General features: G+C 44.5%; 1 protein-coding gene across 6 annotated transcripts in view; it reads right to left on the bottom strand.

Moving 5' to 3' along the window:
* The window catches only part of map4k5 (mitogen-activated protein kinase kinase kinase kinase 5), a 100895-nt gene extending 80332 nt beyond the window's left edge, over nt 1–20563 (bottom strand). For 4 of the 6 annotated variants that reach the window (XM_042330292.1, XM_042330289.1, XM_042330291.1 and 1 more), the window contains exons 1-5: nt 20371–20562; nt 19191–19476; nt 11998–12055; nt 3721–3811; nt 24–88 (exon numbers count right to left, since the gene is read on the bottom strand). In XM_042330292.1, coding sequence (XP_042186226.1) covers nt 24–88; nt 3721–3811; nt 11998–12055; nt 19191–19298 — 322 coding nt within the window. In that variant the 5' untranslated portion in view covers nt 19299–19476; nt 20371–20562. Of the gene's footprint in view, nt 1–23; nt 89–3720; nt 3812–11997; nt 12056–19190; nt 19477–20370 lie in introns of all 6 variants that reach the window. The other 2 variants (XM_042330287.1, XM_042330288.1) reach the window with 1 other exon arrangement.
* Between the last annotated feature and the right edge of the window lie 1740 nt (nt 20564–22303).

Raw genomic sequence — 22303 nt, 5'->3', positions numbered from 1 at the left:
ATATGAGCAGAATAACAACTCACCGTGATATATGTCCTGTAGAGATCCTCCACCACAGTACTCCATACAGATCCACAGCTTCTCCCGGCTGATACAGGGAGGGAGAGGAGACAGTTTACAATGACTTCAGAATACTAGTGTGTAGAAGACAAGACACAAAAAGGAATAGTATATACGTCTCTGATATACAGTGGATTGGTTGTGTCACGGCCCCTCTGCATTGCAGGGGCAGTTCCTCCTGCAGGCAGAGGAGGGTCGTTAGTGATTGAAGCCACCTGGGCTTCAGGGTATTTAAACTGCTTCACTAACCACTCGTCTCTCTCTGCTCCTCCAAGTATGATTCTGTTTAGTTTGTTCCTTTGTAGTTTTGCATAGTTTTCACTCAGTCAAATTCACACACACAGACTCACGCATCTCTGCACTTTACATACACCTCACATGATACTTTCACACCTCATTCCTTTTCCTTTGTTTAAAGTTAATAGTTTTCGGTTTATAATAAAGAACATTTTTGATTGGCCTATACCTGTTAGTGTCCCCTCATTTTTGCCACAGGCTATGAGCCGGGCCTGTGACAGTAGGAACCACGTAGCTATGAAAGACCTGGTCTTACTATTCTCTGAGCTGACTGGTCTGTAAGGCTACATTATTATGCTCTGCTGGTTGGCCTGCTGTGATAAAGCCTAGGTTTCCTCCTGACTAAATGGACATATAAACCAGATCAGAAGCTCTTAAGTCCTGTTAAACCTGCTGGAGGCCCCAGTTCCTGGCAGGGCTGGGTCTATGTACAGTGCCAGTATGCTCTTCCTGCTGATTACCAGTCAAAAGTTTAGACAGCTACTCATTCAAGGTTTTTCTTTATTTTTACTATTTTCTACATTGTAGAATAATAGTGAAGACATCAAAACTATGAAATAACACATATGGAATCATGTAGTAACCCTAATAAAAAGTGTTAAATCAAAATATATTTTATATTTGAGATTCTTCAAAGTAGCCAGTACCCTTTGCCTTGATGACAGCTTGGCATTCTCTCAACCAGCTTCATGAGGTAGTCACCTGGAATGCATTTCAATTAACAGGTGTGCCTTGTTAATTTGTGGAATTTCCTTCTTAATGCGTTTGAGCTAATCAGTTGTGTTGTGACACGGTAAGGGTGGTATACAGAAGATAATCCTATTTAGTAAAATACCAAGTCCATATTATGGCAAGAACAGCTCAAATAAGCAAAGAGAAACAACAGTACATCATTACTTTAAGACAAGAAGGTCAGTCAATACGGAACATTTCAAGAACTTGGAAAGTTTCTTCAAGTGTAGTCGCAAAAACCATCCAGCGCTATGATGAAACTGGCTCTCACGAGGACCGCCACAGGAAAGGAAGACCCAGAGTTACCTCTGCTGCAGAGGATACGTTCATTAGAGTTACAAGCCTCGTTAATTGCAGCCCAAATAAATGCTTCAGAGTTCAAGTAACAGACACAAACATCAACTGTTCAGAGGAGACTGTGTGAAATCAGACCTAAATGGTCAAATTACTGCAAAGAAACCACTACTAAAGGACACCAACAATAAGAAGAGACTTGCTTGGGCCAAAAAACAAGCCATGGACATTAGACCGGTGGAAATCTGTCCTTTGGTCTGGAATCCAAATTTTAGATTTATGGTTCCAACCGCCGTGTCTTTCTGAGACGCAGAGTAGTTGAACGGATGATCTCCGTGAAGCATGGAGGAGGTGGTGTGATGGTGTGCGGATGCTTTGCTGGTGACACTATGATTTATTTAGAATTCAAGGCACACTTAACCAGCATGTCTACCACAGCATTCTGCAGTGATACACCATCCCATCTGGTTTGGACAATGACCCAACACACCTCCAGGCTGTGTAAGGGATATTTGACCAAGAAGGAGAGTGCTGGAGTGCTGCATCTGATGACTTGGCCTCCACAATCACTCAACCTCAACCCAACTGAGATGGTTTGGGATGAGTTGGACCGCAGAGTGAAGGAAAAGCAGCCAACAAGTGCTCAGCATATGTGGCAACTCCTTCAGGACCGTTGGGAAAGCATTCCAGGTGAAGCAGGTTGAGAGAATGCAAAGCTGTCATCAAGGCAAAGGGTGGCTACTTTGAAGAATCTAAAATATATGTTTCGTTTAACACCTTTTTGGTTACTACATGATTCCATATGTGTTATTTCATAGTTTTGATGTCTTCACTATTATTCTACAATGTAAAACATTTGTAAAAAATAAAGAAAAACCTTTGAGTAGGTGTGTCCAAACTTTTGACTGGTACTGTAAGTATTCAGACCCTTTACTCAGTACTTTGTTGAAGCACAATTGGCAACGATTACAGCCTCGGGTCCTCCGGTATGAGGCTACAAGCTTGGCACACCTGTATTTGGAGAGTTTCTCCCATTCTTCTCTGCAGATCCTCTCAAGCTCTAAGGTTGGATGGGGAGCATGGCTACCCAGCTATTTTCAGGTCTCTCCAGAGCTGTTCAATTGGGTTCAAGTCCGGGCTCTGGCTGGGCTACTCAAGGACACTCAGAGACTTGTCCCAAAGCCACTTCTGATGACTTGTCAGAGAGACCATCAGGTTCTTGGTTACCTCCCTGACCAAGGCCCTTCTCCCCCGATTGCTCAGTTTATCCGGGCAGCAATCTCTAGGAAGAGTCTTGGTGGTTCCAAACTTCTTACGTTTTTGACCTCATGGCTTGGTATTTGCTCTGACATGCACTGTCAACTGTGAGACTTTATATAGACAGGTGTGTGCTTTTCCAAATCAAGTCCAATCAATTAAATTTACCACAGGTGGACTCCAATCAAGTTGTAGAAACATCTCAAGGATGATCAGGACGCACCTGAGCTCCATTTTGAGTCTCATAGCGAAGGGTCTGAATACTTATGTAAATTCATTAGTTTTTTTTTTGATAAACACCTGTGTTTTCCATTTGTCATTATGGGTTATTGTTTATTGTTTGTTAATCAATTTTAGAATAAGGCTGTAACATAAAATGTGGAAAAAGGGGAAGGGGTCTGAAAACTTTCGGAATGCACTGTACATCTATGAGCAGGGCTGGGCCTATATAAGTCTATTATCATGGCTGGCATCACTCAGCCACAGACCTTCACCCCCCTGACGTCACTCAGCCACAGACCTTCACCTGCTAGAAGGTATTGAGTGTGGTCTTACCAGAGGTAGCTCTGGGCCCCTGGTATTGAGTGTGGTCTTACCAGAGGTAGCTCTGGGCCCCTGGTATTGAGTGTGGTCTTACCAGAGGTAGCTCTGGGCTCCTGGTATTGAGGGTGGTCTTACCAGAGGTCTTGGGCCCCTGGTATTGAGTGTGGTCTTACCAGAGGTAGCTCTGGGCTCCTGGTATTGAGTGTGGTCTTACCAGAGGTAGCTCTGGGCCCCTGGTATTGAGTGTGGTCTTACCAGAGGTAGCTCTGGGCTCTGGGCTTACCAGAGGTAGCTCTGGGCCCCTGGTATTGAGGGTCTTACCAGAGTCTTGGGCCAGAGGTGGCTCTGGGCCCCTGGTATTGAGGGGTCTTACCAGAGGTAGCTCTGGGCCCCTGGTATTGAGGGTGGTCTTACCAGAGGTGGCTCTGGGCCCCTGGTATTGAGGGTGGTCTTACCAGAGGTAGCTCTGGGCCCCTGGTATTGAGGGTGGTCTTACCAGAGGTAGCTCTGGGCTCCTGGTATTGAGGGTGGTCTTACCAGAGGTAGCTCCCGAAGTAGGCCACTATGTTGTGGTGCATGCATTCCTTCACCATGAAGATCTCCTGCTGGATGATGGAAAAGTCATCCCCTGGAAGCAGAGAGACAAACGCAGCCAAATCAGATGTAGAAAAACACACAGACAGAGAGACACGCAGAGAGAAAGACAATAATATTCCCCTTTGAGTAATGATAGGACTTGACAGAACTACAGCAACAGCAAACCATAATGTTATCCTTCTAGACTTCATATCGCAACAGTGACCATCAGACCATAATGTTATCCTTCTAGACTTCATATTGCAACAGTGACTATCCTTCTAGACTTCATATTGCAACAGTGACTATCCTTCTAGACTTCATATTGCAACAGTGACCATCAGACCATAAATGTTATCCTTCTAGACTTCATACTCAGTGGAGGAAAAGTTAAACACGTTGAACTGGACACCCACAATATTTGACAGATCACTAAATCTTTCCCCTTGCCTTGCCAAGCTCCAAACCACAGACCATTTTACTCCTCCGTCTCAATATGACTGGACGAACGACTACTTGTACAGGTTTATCATAACAAAGCACGCAGCATTTAAACTAAAACCATGTCCTATATACTATCACGTACAGTGTTCACGTAATATCTAGTGCAGACAGTCTGTGACTCGCTTGAATTCTATGAAATACACACGTAAGAGTGTTTAGCTAGCTTCTAGCTGCTGTAAATAATAAAGTACCACTACTACCACTGTAACATTTAGACTGGGTATCGGTTTAGTTGTGTGGACTTAATGCATCCCTTTATTTATTATAATATATAATTCTGTATTCATATATTCATATTTCACCCCTTTCGGTAACAGGAAGTAGGAGTCTAAAACTACGCACTGCAGCGACACAATCTGCTCTCAATTCAGCAGCAGTGAGATGGCGTGTGAGACAGAGGTTTGCATCTCAACTGGCACCTTATTCCCTGTGGGCTCTGGCCAAAAGTAGTGCACTATACAGGGAATAGGGTGGCATGTGACATAGTCTCCTTCTTGGGTCCATCTCTGGCTAAGAGACCGGGCCCTGGAACATACCAACCGGGGCGCTAGTTGGGATACCAACCGGGGCGCTAGTTGGGATACCAACCGGGGCGCTAGTGTGGTGTGTTGTGTGGTGTGTTGTGTGGTGTGGTGTGTTGTGTGTGTTGTGTGTGTGTGTAAAAAGCTCAGTAAAAAGAGCAGCATAGCTACATGCTGCAGCAGACTTTGCTCAAGAGAGAATACATTTCTCAAGTAAAAAGTTTGCAGCCTTTGGACTAGGGGGATGTGCACGGGGGGATGTGCACGGACTAGGGGGATGTACACGGGGGATGTGCACGGGGGATGTGCACGGACTAGGGGATGTGCACGGGGGATGTGCACGGGGGATGTGCACGGGGGGATGTGCACGGACTAGGGGGATGTGCACGGTTATTTGAATATTCAAACGGATGTCAGTGTTCGAATACTAGTGTGAAAAATGATTGCCCTATTTTAAAAACACTGAAAAGGCTCATTCTAAATTAAATTTAAAAAATATCCATGTGACATTGTTACATTACAATGGATATACTGTACCGTGACATTTTAAATTATTACTTGAATAAAACAAACTTGTCAAATGTAGTTAACCACTAGGCTATCCTGCCGCCCGAGAAAATGGATACAGCCCCGACGTTCCAGTGGGGAACATTTTGAATAGAAGAGGACTAGTGTGCATGACTTAAAAAAGAGAGTCTGGGGCCTCCCGGGTGGCGCAGTGGTTAAGGGCTGTGCCACCAGAGACTCTGGGTTCGCGCCCAGGCTCTGTCGTAACCGGCCGCGACCGGGAGGTCCGTGGGGCGACGCACGCGTCGTCCGGGGTAGGCCTTGTCTCATCGTGCACCAGCGAATCCTGTGGTGGGCCGGGCGCAGTGCGCGGTAACCAAGGTTGCCAGGTTCCCGGTGTTTCCTCCAACACATTGGTGCGGCTGGCTTCCGGGTTGGATGGCGCTGTGTTAAGAAGCAGTGTGGCTTGGTTGGGTTGTGTATCGGAGAACGCATGACTTTCAACCTTTGTCGCTCCCGAGCCCGTACGGGAGTTGTAGCGATGAGACAAGATAGTAGCTACTAAACAATTGGATACCACGAAATTGGGGAGAAAAGGGGGTAAAAATTCACAAATTAGCAGCCCTGTCTACTGAAGTGAAGACGTCCTCCTGTGGGCTCTGTGACAGAAACACAGACAACCGGATGTAGCCTGTTGCAACGGGCTACCACACAAATGGCACACTATTCAGAGCCCTTGTTAAAACCCCCTTTTTTTTTTTTTTACGTAAGAGTAACCTTTTTCAAAGCTGCATGTGTGTGGTGTGTGGGGTGTGAATGGCCCATCAGCATTAGCGAGCTAGAGAAACAAACAAGCTTTATGAATAGCTCTCATTACTGAGAATCACCCGGCGAAGCTCAATTTAACGCTAAGCTTTAAATCCTCTTAGCAGTACTGTAACGCTCTCGTCTCTACTGACACTAGACAGACACATACACTAAATCTGTACTACACTACTCCATCCTCAAGACAAGAGGGGCTTCACAGTTCAGTGTTTTTACTGGCAGAAACTGAGGAATTCTACAGAAACCAGTAACAACATACATAACAACTGCTAGAAATAGGCTAATGTAGTAGTACCATTCACATAAAGCACTTCTGAGATGGCTTACATTTATAGGAGGTGAGTCCATAGGCCTACAAATAGAGGTAAGAGCCTAATGTCAATACAACAGCCGTTCTTATTGCCCAGAGCTGTAAATGACTTGTTTTAACAGGGCAGAGATCACCTGTTGACCCTGCCATTACAGGTTTAGAGCAAACAAGTGGTCAGGGAAACATAAACATTTGAGCAAGAGGCCCATTTCAGTGAGTTATTGGAGACGCCAAAGAGCACAACAAGGTCTTCCTCCCATATGGCACCCTACTCTCTAATATAGGGACAACTACCCATAGGGCACCGGTAACAATATATATATTATTTTTTTAAACAGGACCACATCTAGAGGGAATAAGGAGACGCAGAGAGCGACCAACAAGTAAAACAACCCACAATGTTCTCATGTTGCTGGAAGCCTCAAAGACAGGTCACTTCCTGTCAGAATGAGCACTTCCCTAAGAGATTAAGAAACCACTTGTGAGTCTTAAACGGCACCCTAGTACCTATGGGGGCTCTGGTCAAATGTAGTGCACTATATAGGGAATAGGGTGCAGTCTTTGGACGTAGGCACCAGCTCTGCCTCCGCAACAACCACACGACTTTAAGAGACATGTTGTTTATCCTCACACCTCTAGTCAGCGTAGCAGAAGCGGTGAAATTGGAGGAACACAAACGATATATTATTTTAAACTTTTATAGCGCTTTTCAAATTCAATTTCAAAATGGCATTACAATAAAATAAAAACTTTGAAATGCAGGAGATTGAAAGCCTCCTAGGCGGCTTCAGAGGAAGTTTCACCGATAAGCGATATTCAATCATTTTTTTTAAAATGAAATGAATGAAAATCTCCTTAACTGAACAGAAGCATACGATTCCCTTGGTTACTGACAATCTCATGATGTGTCATTATGGTCATAATGTAAGAAGACACTTGATGCATTATTTCTTGTGCTTTTGGATGGCAATTTGAGAAATGGCACTAATTTCCCCACTGTAAAACAGTATATCGGTAAAGTTTTGTGTACAGGTTAAAAACTTTTATATATATATATATATATATATATATATATATATTTTTAAAGAGCAGTTTGAAAGATATGGCAAATAGAAATCAAACCGGATGGACATCAGAAAGAGATGGGAGAGGTTGGGGGTAGAGGAAGGACAGGAGAGAAAAAAAATGAACAAAATATAACTATTGTAAAATAGACTGTCCATGAAATGTATAAAGTATGTATGAGCTGAAAATACAGGCCTCAGCACTGATGTTCACTAGTTTAGTCCAATTGGGGGAGGTAATTAAGAAAAACTCCCCCCCCTTTTTTTTAAAAAGATGTGACTATATTTATATGTGTATGTGCAGTTGAAGTCAGAAGTTCACGTACACTTAGGTCGGAGTCATTAAGTCTCGTTTTTCAACCACCCCACAAATTTCCTGTTAACAAACTATAGTTTTGGCAAGTTGGTTAGGACATCTACTTTGTGCATAACACAAGTAATTTTTACAACAATTGTTTACAGACAGATGCTTTCACTTATAATTCAGTGTATCACTATTCCAGTGGGTCAGAAGCTAACATACACTAAGTTGACTGTGCCTTTAAAACAGCTTGGAAAATTGGAACAGCTTGTAAAATTACCAAAAAATGTCATGGCTTTGGAAGCTTCTGATAGGCTAATTGACATCATTTGAGTCAATTGGAGGTGTACCTGTGGATGTATTTCAAGGCCTACCTTCAAACTCAGTGTCTCTTTGCTTGACATCATGGGAAAATCAAAAGAATTCAGCCAAGACATCAGAGAAAAAAATTGTAGACCTCCACAAGTCTGGTTCATCCTAAGGAGCAATTTCCAAACGGCTGAAGGTACCACGTTCATCTGTACAAACAATAGTACGCAAGTATAAACACCATGGGACCACGCAGCTGTCATACCGCTCAGGAAGGAGATGTGTTCTGTCTCCTAGAGATTAACTTATTTTGGTGCGAAAAGTGCAAATCAATCCCAGAACAGCAGCAAAGGACCTTGTGAAGATGCTGGAGGAAAAGTATCGATATCCACAGAATAACGAGTCCTATAAATCGACAAAACCTGAAAGGCCGCTCAGCAAGGAAGAAGCCACTGCTCCAAAACCGCCATAAAAAAGCTAGACTACAATTTGCAACTGCACATGGGGACAAAGACCATACTTTTTGGAGAATTGTCCTCTGGTCTGATGAAACAAAAATAGTACTGTTTGGCCTTAATGACCATTGTCATGTTTGGAGGAAAAAGGGGGAGGATTGCAAGCCGAAGAACACCATCCCAACCGTGAAGCACGGGGGCGGCATCATCATGTTGTAGGGGTGCTTTGCTGCAGGAGGGACTGGTGCACTTCACAAAATAGATGGATTCATGAGGAAGGGAAAGTATGTGGATATATTGGAGCAACATCAAGACATCAGTTAACTTCTTTGGGATAGGGGCCAGCATTTTCACTTTTGGATGAAAAGCATGCCCAGAGTAAACTGCCTCCTCCTCAGTCCCAGATGCTACTCATATGGCAGGCAAAAACCTGAGAAAAAAATCCAAATAGGAAGTGGGAAATATGAGGTTTGTAGTTTTTGAACTCAGCCCTATCGATGTACACCAATGTAACAGTATAACTTTCATCTGTCCCCTCGCCCTGGGCTCGAACCAGGGACCCTCTGCACACATCAAGTCACCCACGAATCATCGTTACCCATCGCTCCACAAAAGCCGCGGCCCTTGCAGAGCAAGGGGAACCACTACTTCAGGTTTTAGAGCGAGTGACATCAGCCGATTGAAACGTTATTAGCGCGCACCACCGCTAACTAGCTAGCCATTTCACATCGGTTACACTCACCCCCCTTTTGACCTCCTTTTCCGCAGCAACCAGTGATCCGGGTTAACAGCATCAATGTAACAGTTTAGACATCAGTCGGGAAGTTAAAGCTTGGGCGCAAATGGGTCTTCCAAATGGACAATGACCCCAAGCATACTTCCAAAGTTGTAGTAAAATGGCTTAAGGACAACAAAGTCAAGTTATTGGAGTGGCCATCACAAAGCCCTGACCTCAATCCTATAGAAAATTTGTGGGCAGAACTGAAAAAGCGTGGCCTACTAACCTAACTCAGTAACACCAGCTCTGTCAGGAGGAATGGGCCAAAATTCACCCAACTTATTGTGGGAAGCTTGTGGAAGGCTACCTGAAACGTTTGACCCAAGTTAAACAATTTAAATGGCAATGTTACCAAATACTAATTTAGTGTATGTAAACTTCTGACCCACTGGGAATATGATTAATGAAATAAAAGCTGAAATAAATCACTCTACTATTATTCTGACATTTCACATTTTTAAAATAAAAAGTGGTGATCCTAACTGACCCAAGACAGGGAATTTTTACTAGGATTAAATGTCAGGAATTGTGAAAAACTGAGTTTTAATGCATTTGGCTAAGGTGTATGTAAACTTCCAACTTCAACTGTATGTATGCATGTATGTACGCATGTACAGTGGGCAAAAAAGTATTTAGTCAGCCACCAATTGTGCAAGTTCTCCCACTTAAAAAGATGGGAGGGGCCTGTAAAACTATGACAGACAAAATGAGAGAAAAAAAAATCCAGAAAATCACATTGTAGGATTTTTTTATTAATTTATTTGCAAATTATGGTGGAAAATAAGTATTTGGTCACCTACAAACAAGCAAGATTTCTGGCTCTCACAGACCTGTAACTTCTTCTTTAAGAGGCTCCTCTGTCCTCCACTCGTTACCTGTATTAATGGCACCTGTTTGAACTTGTTATCAGTATAAAAGACACCTGTCCACAACCTCAAACAGTCACACTCCAAACTCCACTATGGCCAAGACCAAAGGGCTGTCAAAGGACACCAGAAACAAAATTGTAGACCTGCACCAGGCTGGGAAGACTGAATCTGCAATAGGTAAGCAGCTTGGTTTGAAGAAATCAACTGTGGGAGCAATTATTATGACATGGAAGACATACAAGACCACTGATAATCTCTCTCGATCTGGGAATCCACGCAAGATCTCACCCCGTGGGGTCAAAATGATCACAAGAACGGTGAGCTAAAATCCCAGAACCACACGGGGAGACCTAGTGAATGACCTGCTGGGACCAAAGTAACAAAGCCTACCATCAGCAAGGGCATTGAAGATGAAATGTGGCTGGGTCTTTCAGCATGACAATGACCCCAAACACACCGCCCGGGCAACGAAGGAGTGGCTTCGTAAGAAGCATTTCAAGGTCCTGGAGTGGCCTAGCCAGTCTCCAGATCTCAACCCCATAGAAAATCTTTGGAGGGAGGTCAAAGTCCGTGTTGCCCAGCAACAGCCCCAAAACATCACTGCTCTAGAGGAGATCTGCATGGAGGAATGGGCCAAAATACCAGCAACAGTGTGTGAAAACCTTGTGAAGACTTACAGAAAACGTTTGACCTCTGTCATTGCCAACAATGGGTATATAACAAAGTATTGAGATAAACTTTTGTTATTGACCAATTACTTATTTTCCACCATAATTTGCAAATAAATTCATAAAAAATCCTACAATGTGATTTTCTGGATTTTTTTCTCTCATTTTGTCTGTCATAGTTGAAGTGTACCTATGATGAAAATTACAGGCCCCTCCCATCTTTTTAAGTGGGAGAACTTGCACAATTGGTGGCTGACTAAATGCTTTTTTGCCCCACTGTATGTATGTATGTATGTATGTATGTATGTATGTATGTATGTATGTATGTATGTATGAATGAAAGTACACACACACAACCGGTCAAAAGTTTTACAACACCTACTCATTCAATGATATTTCTTTATTTGTACTATTTTCTACATTGTAGAATAATAGTGAAGACATCAAAACTATGAAATAACACATATGGAATCATGTAGTAACCCAACAAGTGTTAAACATATAAAAATATATTTTTATATTTCAGATTCTTGAAATAGCCACCCCTTTGCCTTGATGACAGCTTTTGCACACTCTTGGCATTCTCTCAACCAGCTTTATAAAAGGTACCGGGAATGTATTTCAATTATCAAGTGTGCCTCCTTAAAATGTTAATTTGTGGTATTTCTTTCCTTCTTAATGCATTTTATTTAACCTTCATTTAATGAGGCAAGTCAGTTAAGTTGTACCTAAGAAGGTAAACTAAATATATTGGACTCCCGAGTGGCGCAGAGGTCTAAGACACTGCATGTCAGTACTCGAGGCGTCACGACAGACCCTGGTTCGATTCCAGGCTGTATCACAACCGGCCGTGATTGGGAGTCACATAGGGCGGCGCACAGTTGCCCCAGCATCATCCCGGTTTGGCTGGGGTAGGCCATCATTGTAATGAAGAATTTGTTCTTAACTGACTTGCCTAGTTAAATAAAGGCTTAATTAAAAAATATATATCCTGTAAACCACAAATAAATGTTCTTAAAATAATGTTTAATATTTTGAGTTTCTTTAAATTCTTCAGAGTTCATTCAAAAGGGTCATTTTCATGCATATTAGTAAGTAGAGAGGAATTGTAGTTATATCCAACTCACCTGGCTCCAGTTTAATAATCTTGACAGCAGCAAGCTCTCCCGTTTGGATGTTTCGAGCCTGAGAGAGAGAGAGAAGAGAGTATGGACCGGGGAGTCATTGTTGGGGAATGGGAAGTGAAAAAAATAGTTGCACAATATCACAAAACTCCTGTTATCAGATAGGCCTATATTGAGGGGCAGAATTGAAATTCAAACTGTAAAATTATGTTACTGTATATCCCTATCTATTAGTCTCTAGTTAGTTCAGTTCAATGGGGCTGCGGTTCTTCATACCGGTACTGACCAAACCAGAGAGACATCACCAGACAGTCCAGCATTTAGGTCATGATTCAGTGTTTCCATCTGGGCCGGAGGAAGTAGGCCGCCATCAACCTCAAATCCAGCTCAAGACGCTAGGCTAGGATATGTCTCCTAAAGGCGTCCTCGTACAGAGGAAAAGCATACAGAGCCTTTGACTTTCCCACATTTTGTTACGTTACAGCCTTATTCTAAAATGGATTCAATCGTATTTTTCATCAATCCACACAATACCTCATAACGCTGAAGCAAAAACAGGTTTTTAGATAAACATTTTTTTATTTTTACAAACTATCACATTTACACAAGTATTCAGCCCATTTACTCAGTACTTTGTTGAAGCACCATTGGCAGCGATTAGCCTCAAGTCTTCTTGGGTATGACGCTACAAGCTTGGCACACCTGGATTTGGGGAGTGTCTCCACTTTCTTCTCTGCAGATTCTCAATCTCTGTCGGGTTGGGGAGCGTCGCTGCAAAGCTATTTTCAGGTCTCTCCAGAGATGTTTGATCGGGTTCAAGTCCGGGCTCTGGCTGGGTCACTCAAGGACATTCAGACTTGTCCCGAAGCCACTCCTGCGTTGTCTTGGCTGTGTGCTTAGAGCCGTTTTCCTGTTGGAAGGTTAACCTTCGACCCATTCAGAGGTCCTGAGTGCTCTGGAGAAGCTTTTCATCAAGGATCTCTGTACCTCTTTCCCTCGATCCTAACTAGTCTCTCAGTCCCTGCCGCTGAAAAACATCCCCACAGCATGATGCTGCCACCAAGATTCACCATAGGGATGGTGCCAGGTTTCCTCTAGATGTGATGCGTGCAGTCAAGTCAAAGAGTTCAATCTTGGTTTCATCAAACCAAAGAATCTTGTTTCTCATGGTCTGTGAGTCTTGAGGTGCCTTCTGGCAAACTCCAAGCGGGCTGTCATGTGCCTTTTACAAAGAAGTGGCTTCCGTCTGGCTACCCTACCATAAAGGCCTGATTGGTGGAGTGCTGCAGAGATGGGAGAACCTTCCAGAAGGACAAACATCTCCACAAAGGAACTCTGTCAGAGTGACCATTGGGTTCTTGGTCACATCCCTGACCAAGGCCCTTCTCCCCCAATTGCTCAGTTTGGCTGGGCGGCCAGCCCTAGGAAGAGGTGGTTTCAAACTTCTTCCATTTAACAATGATGAAGGCCACTTTTCTTGGTGACCTTCAAATGGCACAGAAATGTTTTGGTACCCTTGTGCCTTGACACCACCCTGTCTCGGAGCTCTACGGACAATTCCTTCAACCCCACGGCTTAGTTTTTACTCTGACATGCACTGTCAACTGGGGGACCTTATATAGACAGGTGCGTGCCTTTCCAAATCATGTCCGATCAATTGAATTGACCACAGGTGGACTCCAATCATGTTGTAGAAACATCTCAAGGATGATCAATGGAAACAGGATGCACTGGATCTCAGTTGAGTCTCAAAGGGTCTGAATACTTATGTAAATAAAGGTTTCATGCCTTCCGAGTGGCGCAGTGGTCTAAGGCGCTGCATCGCAGTACTAGCTGTGCCACTAGAGATTCTGGGTTCGAAGTCCAGGCTCTGTCGCAGCAGGCCGTGACCGGGAGACCAATGGGTCGACGCACAATTGTCCCAGCGTCGTCCGGGTTCGGGGAGGGTTTGACCGGCAAGGATGTCCTTGTCTCATCGCGCACTAGCGACTCCTGTGGCAGGCCGGGCGCAGTGCACGCTGACCAGGTCGCCAGGTGTACGGTGTTTCCTCCGACACATTGGTGCGACTGGCTTCCGGGTTAAGTTGGCTTTGTGTCAAGAGGCAGTGCGGCTTGGTTGGGTTGTGTTTCGGAAGATGCACAGCTCTCGACCTTCGCCTCTCCCGAGTCCAAACGTGAGTTGCAGCGATGAAACAAGACTAACTACCAATCGGATACCATGAAAAGGGGCTAAAAAAATATATAAATCTGAACAAGGCACTGTTCCTAGGCCGTCATTGTAAATAAGAACTTGTTCTTAACTGACTTGTCTAGTTTAAATAAAAGGTGTATATAAAAAAGACCTCTGATTTCAGGATGAAAAGTAAAAGTCCATTATTTTGTCTTAGCCAAGTCCCGCCACCCCCACACAGCCAAGTCCCGCCACCCCCACACACACACACACACAGCCAAGTCCCGCCACCCCCACACAGCCAAGTCCCGCCACCCCCACACAGCCAAGTCCCGCCACCCCCACAGCCAAGTCCCGCCACCCCCACACACACACAGCCAAGTCCCGCCACCCCCACACACACAGCCAAGTCCCGCCACCCCCACACATACAGCCAAGTCCCGCCACCCCCACACATACAGCCAAGTCCCGCCCCCCACACACATACAGCCAAGTCCCGCCCCCACACACATACAGCCAAGTCCCGCCCCCCCCACACATACAGCCAAGTCCCGCCCCCCACACACATACAGCCAAGTACCCCCCCCACACATACAGCCAAGTCCCGCCCCCACACATACAGCCAAGTCCCACCCCCCCACACATACAGCCAAGTCCCGCCCCCCACACACATACAGCCAAGTCCCGCCCCCCCACACACATACAGCCAAGTCCCGCCACCCCCACACACATACAGCCAAGTCCCGCCACCCCCACACACATACAGCCAAGTCCCGCCACCCCCACACACACAGCCAAGTCCCGCCACCCCCACACACACAGCCAAGTCCCGCCACCCCCACACACACAGCCAAGTCCCGCCACCCCCACACAGCCAAGTCCCGCCACCCCCACACACAGCCAAGTCCCGCCACCCCCACACACAGCCAAGTCCCGCCACCCCCACACAGCCAAGTCCCGCCACCCCCACACAGCCAAGTCCCGCCACCCCCACACACAGCCAAGTCCCGCCACCCCCACACAGCCAAGTCCCGCCACCCCCACACAGCCAAGTCCCGCCACCCCCACACAGCCAAGTCCCGCCACCCCCACACACAGCCAAGTCCCGCCACCCCCACACACAGCCAAGTCCCGCCACCCCCACACAGCCAAGTCCCGCCACCCCCACACAGCCAAGTCCCGCCACCCCCACACAGCCAAGTCCCGCCACCCCCACACAGCCAAGTCCCGCCACCCCCACACAGCCAAGTCCCGCACCCCCACACACATACAGCCATGTCCCGCCCCCCACACACATACAGCCAAGTCCCGCCACCCCCACACACATACAGCCAAGTCCCGCCACCCCCACACACATACAGCCAAGTTCCCGCCACCCCCACACACACACAGCCAAGTCCCGCCACCCCCACACACACAGCCAAGTCCCGCCACCCCCACACACACAGCCAAGTCCCGCCAACCCACACAGCCAAGTCCCGCCACCCCCACCCCCACACACAGCCAAGTCCCGCCACCCCCACCCCACACACAGCCAAGTCCCGCCACCCCCACCCCCACACACAGCCAAGTCCCGCCACCCCCACACAGCCAAGTCCCGCACACATCCCCGCCCCCCACACACACAGCCAAGTCCCGCCACCCCCACACACATACAGCCAAGTCCCGCCACCCCCACACATACAGCCAAGTCCCGCCACCCCCACACACAGCCAAGTCCCGCCACCCCCACACACATACAGCCAAGTTCCGCCACCCCCACACACACAGCCAAGTCCCGCCACCCCCACACACACAGCCAAGTCCCGCCAACCCACACAGCCAAGTCCCGCCACCCCCACCCCCACACACAGCCAAGTCCCGCCACACAGCCAAGTCCCCCACCCCCACACACAGCCAAGTCCCGCCACCCCCACACAGCCAAGTCCCGCCACCAGCCAAGTCCCGCCACCCCCACACAGCCAAGTCCCGCCACCCCCACACAGCCAAGTCCCGCCACCCCCACACAGCCAAGTCCCGCCACCCCCCACACAGCCAAGTCCCGCCACCCCCACCCCCACACAGCCAAGTCCCGCCACCCCCACCCCCATACAGCCAAGTCCCGCCACCCCCACCCCCATACAGCCAAGTCCTGCCACCCCCACACAGCCAAGTCCTGCCACCCCCACCCCCAAATATTGTCGGTTTAATCTTCAGTACTGACCCCCCATTTATATCCCTGGACTAGCTAAAAGTCCAGGGATAGAATTGAAGGATTTTGGGCACTGGCAAGCCTGGCTAGTATCTACATCGGTTATAAAAACCTGTGTCATGAGATATCTTAAAAAGACCCAATTGTACTTTCTGGCAGGCTAGTTGGGAACATTTTCTACGAGCCTGGTCTGATAAGTACTAGCGTCGGGCTAGCTTAAAATGTCCATCCCTGGATGAAACACATTCTTCATCAAAAGAGAGAAGAGCCGAGTAACAAAACAACCAATCAAACTCAACCCTCATGGATTTACTTCCTGGTCCTCTCAATTTGACAAATATCTCTGTAACATGGGGCGGCAGGGTAGCCTAGTGGTTAGATCGTTGGACTAGTAACCGGAAGGTTGCAAGTTCAAACCCCCCGAGCTGACAAGGTACAAAATCTGTCGTTCTGCCCCTGAACAAGGCAGTTAACCCAGGCGGTCATTGAAAATAAGAATTTGTTCTTAACTGACATGCCTAGTTAAATAAAGATTTAAAAAAAAAAAAAATTTTTTTTTTTTTTAAATCGGTGCCCTACAGCAGACCAAAGTCATCGCTTATGGGAAGGACTTTTCAAATTTGAAGTATCTCCCACTGTCGGTACAGCTAAGAACACTCCCATTCTGGGCACAAGGACCTGATCGTATTTCACTCTGCCTGCCGTAGTCCCGGTCTGCATGTCAAATTCCATATACCCTATTCCATATTTAGCCCTACGTGTCCTGGTTAGAAATAGTGCACTAAATTGGGAATAGTGTGCCATTTGGAACTTGGCTTGCGTGTTCACGGCTCTGGGGAAAATACCAGGCACTGCATTCCACCAGTGGGCTGTGGGGGCTCTGTGTCTGGGGTGGGACTAACCTTCCACAGATTACTTAGTGAGGCGAGGGCTTGACAGACTGGCTGCTTCAACTATCACACACTGGAGCAAATTGGTAGCCAAGTCATCCATTACAAAGAGGTAAACAAGAACACTTAAAAAAGAAAAAGTTTGAAATGCAACTGTCTGCACACTTGTGATTTTGAACTTGGGAACAGACAGGAAAATGTCTAGATTGGAAGGCTCAAATCCGATCCAATAAAGTGTCCCTTTGTTAATACTCTCTCCTCATAGCTTTGCCAGGAAAATGAGAAACTGGCGCTGGATCGCACCTATCTTTCCCTACCAATCCATCTAACTTCTACTTTAGCCACATGCTCCAACAAACAATAACTGAGGTGGGGGAGGGTTGCAGTACAATGCTTTATTACATGGGTTATTTCCCAAATAACACCCTATTCCCTAAATAATGCACTACTTTACCAGGGCCCATAGTGCTCTGGTCAGAAATAGTGCACTATATAGGGAATATGGTGCCATTTGGGAAATACCCATGGGTTACAGATGCATCCTACATTAAATAAGTCTGGTGGTCCATACTGGGGAAACCAAATACAACACAGGGTTACTATGATAAATGACCTGACAAAGTTCATGTTTTTCTGGCAGCGATTAACATCAGAAAGGCATTGGGTTGCCCAAATGAATCTTTCTTCCCAGTTTTAAAGCAGTGTACTGTGTATATCATCGCTACCATAGAATGATTCTGGTTTCCGACTGTACATCCAAGTATGTGCAACTGCTAAGCAATGTTCTGACAACGTCATCGAAACATACGAAAGACCTTCAGAGTAAAGATATTGGTTCAATCCAACGGTGTAGCTACTATCTGATATAAAAATAGGTTCGGCGTAAAAACTTCTTTTCAATGTCGTTGCTACATCACGTGTGGGATTTTCCTTGTTGCACATAAAAGACAACAAAAACAGGAAATCAGCTCCAAGTGATTTTTTAAATTTAAGAAATCTGTTCATGTATTCCCAGGCAATAGTAGAAATACACGACGTGAAATTCTACAAATGTAAGCAAGGTTTGAAATGACTGTTTTAGTCAAACATAATCTGTTTGTGGCTTCTTGCGGTCAATTTGCAGTCTACAAATGATTTGTAATTATGTTCCGCCCCAACTCACCCTCCAACTATCCGCTCCAGAAGAAAAAAAAATAAAGAGTTGAAGATCCCTGGGGTAGACTGCCGTGTCCTTCAGCTACTGTATATGGAACCCAAAACACCAGAGCGATAACATGGTGGGGGCAGATGCTTCACTCATTAGGAGTAAATGAAAGTTAAATGAAATACTTTGTGGTAGGGCGACTCACTACTCGAAATAAAATCCTCTATAAAACTTCACAAGACAGGTCCCGTCAAAACAGGCCAAAGTGAATTAAGAAAAATGGATAACTTAAGAGCTTGATAACATACCTAGGTATACGTTTCCTATGGACGTCAGGCTGCAAAAACACAGTTTAAAACAGATAACGAAATACTTCACATGCCATGTAGATGAGCATTCACTTTAGTTTCCATTCAAAAACTAAAATGCCCCTGTAACTACTGGCAAACGGACAAAAGTAAAGGTTCAGTGCTTTGCATCAAGGTGCTAGTAGGCTATACAACATAGACACCGCCATCGCAGAACTTTTCTAACATTTTGGATATAAAAGCTTTAACACATTGAGAGAAAGAGAAATGAACTACGGGCCTGGGGGAGTGTAATCCTACCTTGACAACTTCATGTCAGTAACTCTGGCCAGATTTCAATAGGAATTAGATAGGGGATAGAAGCACTCAAGTACAGGGATCTCGTGCCTCCCAACAGATGTGTGTGCTTGTTTTGGTTAGACAGAGATCTAAATTCAGAACACCCAAATCTAATAGACTGTTTATTCAGTTTGATGGTAGCTTAAAAAAATACCTTGTATACGTCTCCATATGTGCCGCTCCCAACTCGTTGAATAAGCTCGAAATCCTGCTGTGGGTTTCTTCTTTGAATTTCTCCACTAGGTCTTGGAAAGATATCCATAGCAGCTAGCTAATTGGCTGGATAGCTTGTCAACACCTAGCTACTTTACATTTAGCTAGCTAGTTAGCTTGTGCAAATACACGTCACTATCATTCGAGAGGAGTACTTCAAGTTGTGATAACTTGCTTCTCTAAAGCTGCAGAAGTGTTGCTTCCAAATCTGGCCTCTGGTCCATTTCCTGCCAATGAGACAGAGAAGAAAAGTTAATGAGGAAACCTTTAGCTAATAGCTTGGTGCCTTGAACTGCACACACACACACACAGTGTTGCTAAATACTGCACAATTTAAACACTTTCCCACCAACCCCCCCCCACTCCCCAAAACACGTTAAAATTGCACTATAAATTGTGCCTTCCATTATTATACTAATGTTATAACGTTTATTATTCTTTGAGATTTACTTTATGTTCGTATTCTTATGTTTTGTCATTTATTTTTGTTGTTGCATTGTTGAGAAGGTACATGCAAGTAAGCATTTCGTTGGACGTTGTATAGTAAGTTATACTATGTGTATCCTGTACATACTAACGTTACTAATGAAACTTTAAACTTGAAAAAGGTAGCTACAAACAGATATAATTCCACAACAAAGACCGTAAAGAATCAACTGATTTGCTGACCAGCTGGTTAGGTAGAGGATAGCAAGCTAGCTAACAGTAACTAACTTCCAAACGGCTAACGTTAGCTTACGAAACAAAGTCAGCAGATAAACAATAGAGATTGATCATTGAATGTTTATAACGTTATAGTTCAACACAATTGCTTAACCCTCTGCAACGTTAGAGAGTTAATGAAATTAGCTGGTTACTATAGCTACCGGAGCGATATTATTAAACTGTTTTTTCCAAAACACGTAACGTTAACTAAACTTCTGGTTATCATCCTTCTTCTCTAATAAAATATACTAATTCAGAAAATGGGACAATTAACTACCATGTAGAAACTAACAAGTGTCTCGGCCTTCGACTCCATGACCAAGAATAGTCAGCCTTGCTAGCTATCTATTTAGCATTACCCCGCAACTAACATGCGCTAACTAGCCGTTAGCTAATCCAACGTCTGCTCCACTTACCAATTACTCCATATACGTTTGACATACGAAAAGTCATAGGTTCAATTCCTTTTCATCCCGCCCCAAAAAACAAAACAAAAAAACATAAAAGTACTATTTATTCCTCAGAGAAAGTGTAAACTTCTTGCTGGCTGCTCACTCAGCAACGGCAACAAAAAAAAAACCGTATCTCGGCTGGAAGTCCCAACCTCACGTTTTCGACGTTATTACGTCATTTCCTCCTGTTGACAGTGCGAGCTGCTACTAACTAGGGAAAATGTACTTTATTGTCACCTCACGTTTTCGACGTTAGCACGTCATTTCCTCCTGTTGACAGTACGGGCTGCTGCTACTAACTAGGATAAATGTACTTTATTGTCACCCATGCGTTCAATTGTAAACGCTAACTAGATTGCAAGAATAACAACTAACATCATTGAATCGATCAAAAAAAATCTATTGAAAGCATTGTTTTTGTCCAGACGAAATGACTGTCACTCTGATATATGACGTGCGACTACTGCCACCTAGTGATGCAAGTAAGCAACTGTAACAGAGAAGAATAAACCTATTCCTGTAGATATTACAACTAAAATTAGAGATTAATTTGGGATCTTCTGTGATGAGACCATTCATATTTCATTGTTGAATTGTATTATTTTTTAGAGTGGTAATTACATTTTCTTCAGCTCTCTACTCTACTCACGTATTTTCCTAAATATTTTCCAACCTCATATTTAAAAAGCTCCCAGTTATTACTGTATGAATTGTCATTGTCATTGTCATATGAATTGTCATTTATAGTTCTAAGTATTGTGAGGTGTCCTCAACTCTCTGGGGGATGTGAAATCAATTGGGGAGGCTGAGGGGGATCAGTTTAATCACCCTATTATATTTGAACACATTTATTCTATTGAACACCTTAAAAATAATAAGTCACCTGGGACTGATGGTATATCTGCTGAGTTTTACACAACTGTTTTCAGAACAGTTAGTTCCTTTTCTGTTGGAGGTCTCCTGGGACTGATGGTGTATCTGCTGAGTTTTACACAACTGTTTACAGAACAGTTAGTCCCTTTTCTGTTGGAGGTCTCCTGGGACTGATGGTATATCTGCTGAGTTTTACACAACGTTTTCTCAATTTCTGTTAGAGGTATTTTCTGAAAGCATTGCAAATAATGCTCTCCCTCCCAGTTTGACTCAAGGTCTGATTACATTAATACCTAATCCCAAGAAAGACTTGCTTCTCCTCGATAATTGGCGTCCAATCTATCTGGTCAATAATGACTACAAAATATTAGCCTCTATATTTGCAAAAAGAATGAAGGCAGTATTGGACTCAATTATAGAAGAGACCCAATCTGGCTTCACGAGGAACAAACATATATGTAATCATATCCGACTGGTGTCTATTCTGATCAAATCTTCAAAGATAGTTTTATTGTCTTCATATACTTTTATAAAGCCTTCGATACAGTGGAACATGAGTTTATATTTCTCTCCCTGGAGAAATTTGGTTTTGGAGAATTATTTTGTAGTACTATTAAAACTCTTTTTAATCAAATCAAATTGTATTGGTCACATACACATGGTTAACAGATGTTATTGTGAGTGTAGCGAAATGCTTGTGCTTCTAGTTCCTCCAGTGCAGTAATATCTAACAAGTAATCTAACAATTCCCCAACAACGACCTAATACACACAAATCTAAAGGGGTGAATGAGAATATATGTACATATAAATATATGGATGAGTGATGGCTGAGCGGCATAGGCAAGGTGCAATAGATGGTATTTTTTTTATACCATATACAGTATATACATATGATATGAGTAATGTAAGATATGTAAACATTAAAGTGACATTATTTAAAGTGGCATTTTTAAAGTGACTAATGATCCATTTATTAAAGTGGCCAGTGATTGGGTCTCAATGTAGGCAGCAGCCTCTCTGAG

Source organism: Oncorhynchus tshawytscha, linkage group LG11 (assembly GCF_018296145.1).
Source record: "Oncorhynchus tshawytscha isolate Ot180627B linkage group LG11, Otsh_v2.0, whole genome shotgun sequence".
In the NCBI taxonomy this organism is placed as follows: domain Eukaryota; kingdom Metazoa; phylum Chordata; class Actinopteri; order Salmoniformes; family Salmonidae; genus Oncorhynchus; species Oncorhynchus tshawytscha.
Note: the sequence above shows the minus strand (reverse complement) of the source record. Positions and strands in the feature narration are given on the sequence as shown.